We start from the raw sequence: 7,067 nt of genomic DNA, 5'->3' as shown, positions 1-7,067 counted from the left end.
CTACACGGCGGAAGAGGCGGATAGTGGTTTGGAAAGGAGGAGGATGGGGGTAAAGGGGGAAAGAGAGAAAACTTTCGAGATCTAGAATCAGAAGATTAAAAAATCCGATGAGGGGGAGAAATCCCTCCCCTCCCGTCACCCATTGGGGCATAAAACCCTTGGGTAGGGGAAGGAGAGAGATAGGGGCGGCGAATAAACTGGTTCTTCCTAGTTTAGTCGACAAATAAACTGGTTCTTTGATTAAAAAAAATGAAGAAATTGATTCGATCGGCAACTTTAGCTCTCCCAAACTCTCACCTTTGTCCCATATTCGACCCGACTTATTTCAACCCGTTCACTATTTGACCTATATTCAACCCGCACATATTTGACCCGCAGCCTGTCACGCCCTAGATTTTCAACATAAATAAATATTTCATTTTTAATAAGAGGTCCTCGCATATCAATAATAATATCCCAAAAGAGTCCCCACCTGTCTAAGTTTACAAGCATGTCCCCAAATTTAAGGAAAATACAACATTGACACTCCGGCCCCAATTAGCTTAAAACAAGTACGAACCAATTGTTAAGTTACAAACAGTTTAGTCAAAGAGAATTCTTGGATGAATAGTTACAAACTCATCTTTATCAAAAGGAGGCAATTACAAAGATGACTAAATAACTCAATATAAATAGCTCCCAAAAAGTCTTTCACTTCCAAGCATACAATGCATGCGAGCTATTGTCCAACGTTTAAACCTGAAAAGAAAGATTAGGTTGAGCTACAAGCCCAATAGGAAAATCTTTACCAATTCTATGTGCAAATATGAAGACGACTGCAGAGAGATGAAGACATAAAGGTATAACTCAATCGATAGCTAGGAAATCATTTCAAGGAATGCCAATCATTCATAACAACCATTTTTAGACTTGCCACTATCACCAACCACATTGTTCATAAGACTCGAGCAACTCTACGGTTCGACACGACTCTCTATCGCTAATCTCCACCATCGGGTATTTCCACCCCTTGCGTTACCGTATAGCACTACTTAAGTCACCGTATTACCACCCCAAGCGTTACGGTGTGCACCAACCTCTAGGATCTCCGTATTACCACCCCTTGCGTTACGAGACTTTCTAAATCAACCACCGACTCAAACAACTATTCCCTCACTCAGCATACAAGTTAATACTTCCTCAGAACCTCATTCATTCATGAAACATGTCACGACATGCCAATAATATCACAAATATGCCACAAACGTTCACAAGCAATCATTCATTCGCAAGTTGCATCTTATTGACATTTTAACCAAGTAGACTATTATTCATTCCTTACTAACGGAAGGCCAACGAGTCAAAAACAACATCCACAAATCATAGGAAGTCATGATGACAAAATAAGAATCATAGGAGTAGCCAATGGATTGAGAGACTGACACACCCTCACTCTAATAGTCATAACTTTTTGTTTACTTAGAGTCTTCATATGATTTTTGTGGCAATGGAAAGCTAACTTCAAGACCTTTGAATTGATATAAAATTTGTATGAATCCGACATCGGACAAGAAAGTTATGGCCGTTCGAAGTTGGACTGAAACCCAAAAGACGAGCAGAACTTCCAGAGAGGGGAGAGATCGATCCCCCCATCACCAGGGATCGATCCCTGGGCTTGCTGGACCAGAAATGAAAGGGGGGATCGATCCCCCAAGTTTAGGGATCGATCCCTACGCGATTTGGGCGATTTTCTGCAGATTTCTGACAGCTTTCGAATGAACCAAGGGAGACAATCAATGATCGATTCTTGCATCAAATCAACATATAAACATATAAAAGAGGTAAAGAAACCCCTACCTCGCGACAATAACCAAGATCTACAAGCTTTGAGCAAGCCTTAGCTTCTTGGAACCTCAAAACTTCGATTTGAGCCTTACCCGGTGAAACCCAAGGATTTTCAAGCTTAGGAACGAGATTGCAAGGCCGGAGGGAGGTTGATTCTTGGATTTCTTGAGTGATTGAGTGAAGTTTTGAGTGAAGGAGCAAGAGAGAGAGAGAGAGAGAGAGAGAGAGAGAGAGAGAGAGAGAGAGATGTGAGGGAGAGAGAGAAATGAGGGAATGAAATTATTCTCTACACACACACCCACATATTTATACCCCTATATCTTTATATTACATCAACACACCCTCAAATCTCACTTCTTTCACTTCGGTCCTCAAATCAAATATCCACCAAATAAACCATACTTTTCAAATTTGCCCTTTTTACAAACATTTCAATAATTAACGAAATTTTCGGGTCTCTACAGTCTATCCTCCTTAAAGAAATTTCATCCCAAAATTTACAACTCAAGCCAATTAAGATGGTGCATCAAATAATCATGCTCATACGATAACACATATAACCAAAAAACAAGCTAACAATCATAAAATTAAAACTTAAAACTCACATTGGTTAAATCGAAAACAAATGAGGATACTTCTCCCTTACTTCGTCTTCCCTTTCCCACGTCGACTCCTCCTTCCTGAGAGTACTCCAAAGAACTCGCACTAACGGTATAGTTTTACCCCTCAAAACTTGCTCGCGCGAATCTAAAATACATATCGGTTCCTCTCCATAGGATGTGTCAGCTACCAACTCAAGTTTAGACCACTCTAGAACATGTGATGGATCCGGTTCATACTTTCGCAACATCGACACATGGAACACATTATAAACGCCCGATAGCCTCGGTGGCAATGCCAATTGATATACCACTTCCCCAATCTTCTCAATGATATCAAACAGCCCAATAAAACGCGATGAAAGCTTACCCTTTTGCTCAAAACGAGATAATCCTCGACGCGGCAATACCTTAAGAAATACGTGATCCCCCACTTCAAACGATAACGGTCGGCGACAACGGTCGGCATAACTCTTTTGCCTACTTTGCGCGGTTAATAACCATTGACGAGTCACTTTGACTTGCTCGGTGGTTCTCCTTTGTGCTTCAAGAAGACGTTGATGAATCGCTTTCATGTTCTCGGAAGTTTCTTGGATCAATTCCGGCCCAACCAACGTAGCCTCGCCCAACTCAGTCCAACAAACGGGTGATCGACACGGTCTCCCATACAAAGCTTCATACGGCGCCTTCTCGATACTAGATTGATAGCTATTGTTGTACGTGAATTCGACTAACGGTAGATGGTCCTCCCAACTACCCCGAAAATCCATAATGCAAGCTCGAAACATATCTTCTAAAATTTGGATCGTTCTCTCGGATTGCCCATCCGTTTGAGGGTGATACGCAGTACTAAATAAGAGATTGGTGCTAAGAGCAGCCTGCAGACTCTGCCAAAAGTGCACGGTAAACCTTGGATCTCGATCCGATACAATGGAAATGGGTATTCCATGAAGACGAATAATCTCGCGGATGTATAAACTTCTAAGCGTATCAATCGAATCCGTAATCTGAATAGGAAAGAAGTGCGCTGACTTAGTCAATTGATCGACTGTCACCCAAATGGCATTATGCCCCCTCGGCGACCTCGGTAAACCGGTAACGAAATCCATGGTCACGTTCTCCCACTTCTACTCGGCCACTGGTAACGGTTGTAACTCCCCGACGGGTCGTTGATGCTCGGCTTTGACTTGTTGGCATGTAAGGCATTTGGATACGAAGACGACGACGTCTCTCTTCATTCCCGGCCACCAAAACTGTCTACGCAGGTCATGATACATTTTTGTTCCCTCGGGATGCACGGCTAGTGGTGAATGGTGAAACTCTCCCAATATTTCCTCCCGACCCGAAATGGGTACGAACAATTTTTCTTGGTATCGTGAACCTTGATCGGCATGAATCATCCACCCTTCTCGAGCATTTCCGCTAAGAAACTCTGTGTCTCCCGCTTCTTCATCTTGTTGTTGGGCCTCAATCACTCGAGTCGATAAGGTTGATTGAACGGTTAAGTTATACAAGGTGACTCCATCTCGAACCTCTTCAAAATGCAACGCATACGAATCTAAGTCGTTCATTGTTTTCCACCCATGGATAGCTAAACTCGCTAGGTGTGTCAATTTTCTACTCAATGCATCTGTTACCACGCTCGCCTTGCCCGAATGATATTACAACTCAAAATCGTAGTCTTCTAAGTGTTATATCCATCGGCGTTGACGTAGATTGAGTTCTTTTTGTGAAAACAAGTACTTTAAACTCTTGTGATCGGAAAAGACTTCGAACCTCTCACCGTAAAGGTAATGACGCCAACTCTTCAAAGCAAAAACGACGGCCGCAAGTTCTAAGTCATGGGTAGGATAGTTTCGCTCGTGAGTTTTCAATTGCCACGATCCGTACACCACCACTCGTCCCAACTGGATCAAAACGCACCCCAACCCCTCTTTCGAAGCATCACAATATACGGAGTAACCGACTCTTCGTTTAGGCACAACCAAGACCGGTGCGGTAGTCAATCTCCTCTTCAATTCCTCAAAGGCCTTCTCACACACGTCATTCCATACAAAACGAGTCCCTTTACAAGTCAATTTAGTCATCGGAGCCATTAAGCGAGAGAAATCGAGCACAAAACGACGATAGTACCCGGCCAAGCCCAAGAAACTACGAATCTTGAACACATTCTTCGGTCGTTGCCAATTCATTACGGACTCTATCTTCCCCGGATCAACGGACACCCCATTTTTTGACACAACATGACCCAAAAATTTAACTTTGGATAACCAAAACTCGCATTTGCTAAGCTTAGCATATAAACGGTGTTCTCTTAAGAGCTCAAGAACTATAGAAAGATGAATTTGGTGTTCCTCCTCCGAAGGAGAGTAGATGAGAATATCGTCCACGAAAACGATCATAAAATGATCAAGATAGGCGCGGAAAATACGGTTCATCAAATCCATGAAGGTCGCTAGTGCATTCGTCAATCCGATGGGCATAACAACAAATTCATAGTGGCTATATCGGGTATGAAAAGCGGTCTTAGGAATGTCTTCTCTCCGAACTCTCAACTGGTGGTAACTGGACCTCAAATCAATTTTTGGAAAAACAAGTTGCGCCTCGAAGTTGGTCAAACAAGTCATCGATTCGAGGCATAGGGTACTTATTCTTAATGGTGACGCGGTTCAACTTACGGTAGTCAATACACAGGCGAAGTGACCCATCCTTCTTCTGAGCAAACAAGGCCAGTGCTCCCCACGGTGATGTACTCGGACGGATAAACCTCAAATCCTCCAATTCTTGCAATTGAATCTTCAATTCTCTTAACTCGGCAGGCGCAAAGCGATAAGGAGGTACAGAAATAAGAGCGGTACCGGGAAGTAAATCAATAGAGAATTCGATTTCTCTCTCGGGTGGTAGACCGGGTAACTCCTTTGGGAACACGTCCGGAAAATCACAAACGACAAGAGGTAACTCCCCACGTGCGGATATGTCTTCGTCTAAGGCCAAGCTCGCTAATAAGGCATACATTGACTCTTGTTCCCTAGACTCACACAAATATGGTTCTATTGGTTCCCGGCACTCCCCGAAGAATTCAAAACAAGCACCCCCAAGCGGACAAATACGGACCCAACGCTTGTTGCAATCTATGGTAGCATGAAACGTTGACAACCAATCCATTCCCAATATAAGATTGAACCCCGACATGTTCAACAAGATAAAATCAAAGGTAAAATGACGATCTCGAATGATAAGTTCACAATCCCGACAAATACGGTCTAACAGCGACCTACCTCCTATAGGTATATCAACAAACAACAGAGGACTGATACTTTCGATTTCCAATTCCAAAGCACAAGCAAATGATGTAGCAATAAATGAATGAGAAGCTCCAGAATCAAAGAGTACTCTAGCAAATGAGTTAAACAAGAGAAATGTACCCCTCACAACCGAAGTCTCTGGGGCCTGAGAAGTACCAGGAGGTGGTGGAGGCGGAATGGCAGAAGTGATAGCAAAAGCCCTATCCTGAGTCATCTGACTCTGAACATGTCCACCTCAAATATCGAAACCCTGAGTAGGCGTAGATGAACTCGCTCCTCTCTCGACTTGAGATCCCTGGACTGATGTGGTCTGACGAAAATGAGGGTGCTGTTGCCTCTGATTTCCCCGGAATGATTGCCGACTAGAACCTTGTCCACCCCTCGGCTGCTGCACCGATCCCGACTCACTACGTGCCCCTTCTCCACGTGGGCAATTCCTTGCAAAGTGACCACCCTTCCCAGAAGTAAAGCACGTGTTCAAAAGTCGCGGACACTGGGCACGAATGTGTCCTGCCTGACCACACTCAAGGCATACGATTGGAGGTCTATTGGAAACTCCTCGAGTCCCGAACGAAGAAGAAGGTGGAGGCCTAAAGTTTGATGGACCCTGCGATGTTGACATTTGATCCCTTTGTCTCTTTTTCCCTTGACTACCGAAACTTCCTGACGATGAACTCATACCCCCCGCTAATTGCCTAGGTTCCCAGACCTTTGGATTTTTGGGTACCTCCTTCGGCGTCTCGATGCTCCTCGCACACTCTACGACTTCGAAAAACTTCCCTTTGCGTTGTGCCATAACAAATTTCTTCACGGTGTCGTGCAAGCCTCTTTCAAACCGCCTACACTTTCTTTCCTCGGTAGCGACCAACTCTGGCGCGAAATGGGATAAAGATTGGAACTTTAAGGCGTACTCCGATATGGTCATATTCCCTTGCTCTAGCTTCTCAAACTCATCCCTTAATTGGTCACGACTTGTTTTCGAAAAATATTGCTCCTCGAAGAGCACCTCAAATTCGGCCCAAGTTATGGTCTCGGCATTTGGCTCATCTGCTTGAGCCGCAGTCCTTGCCGCTCTCCTCGCGTCCTTTCTCGATTCCAACATAGACTCCAACCATTCGTTCGCTTCCCCGGTAAGCGGAACGGCTACGATATTAACTCATAAGTCATCCTCCGTAATCTGAAGAGCCCTGAAGAGTTTTCGGATTTAGGCTAGCCAATGATCGGCCACAAGAGGGTCACTGCTCGACCCATCGAAAGTTGGCGGGTTCCTATGACTAAACTCCCTCATTGCTATCATTGCACGGCTATCGTTGCTTTCCCTAGGAGCTGGGTTCAAAAG

The 7,067-nt window shown here is 44.2% G+C and overlaps 1 protein-coding gene across 1 annotated transcript; it reads right to left on the bottom strand.

The window, feature by feature from the left end:
* Positions 1-276: 276 nt before the first annotated feature.
* On the bottom strand, positions 277-3,532 carry LOC131317299 (uncharacterized). Its single transcript, XM_058346858.1, has 3 exons — positions 3,181-3,532; positions 2,581-2,967; positions 277-389 (listed from the first exon to the last, which is right to left on the bottom strand). The coding sequence occupies exons 1-3, from the start codon at positions 3,530-3,532 to the stop codon at positions 277-279; spliced, it is 852 nt and encodes a 283-aa protein (XP_058202841.1).
* Positions 3,533-7,067: the final 3,535 nt, after the last annotated feature.

Source organism: Rhododendron vialii, chromosome 2a (assembly GCF_030253575.1).
Source record: "Rhododendron vialii isolate Sample 1 chromosome 2a, ASM3025357v1".
Taxonomy (NCBI): domain Eukaryota; kingdom Viridiplantae; phylum Streptophyta; class Magnoliopsida; order Ericales; family Ericaceae; genus Rhododendron; species Rhododendron vialii.
This window is presented reverse-complemented; position numbering and strand designations above follow the sequence as displayed.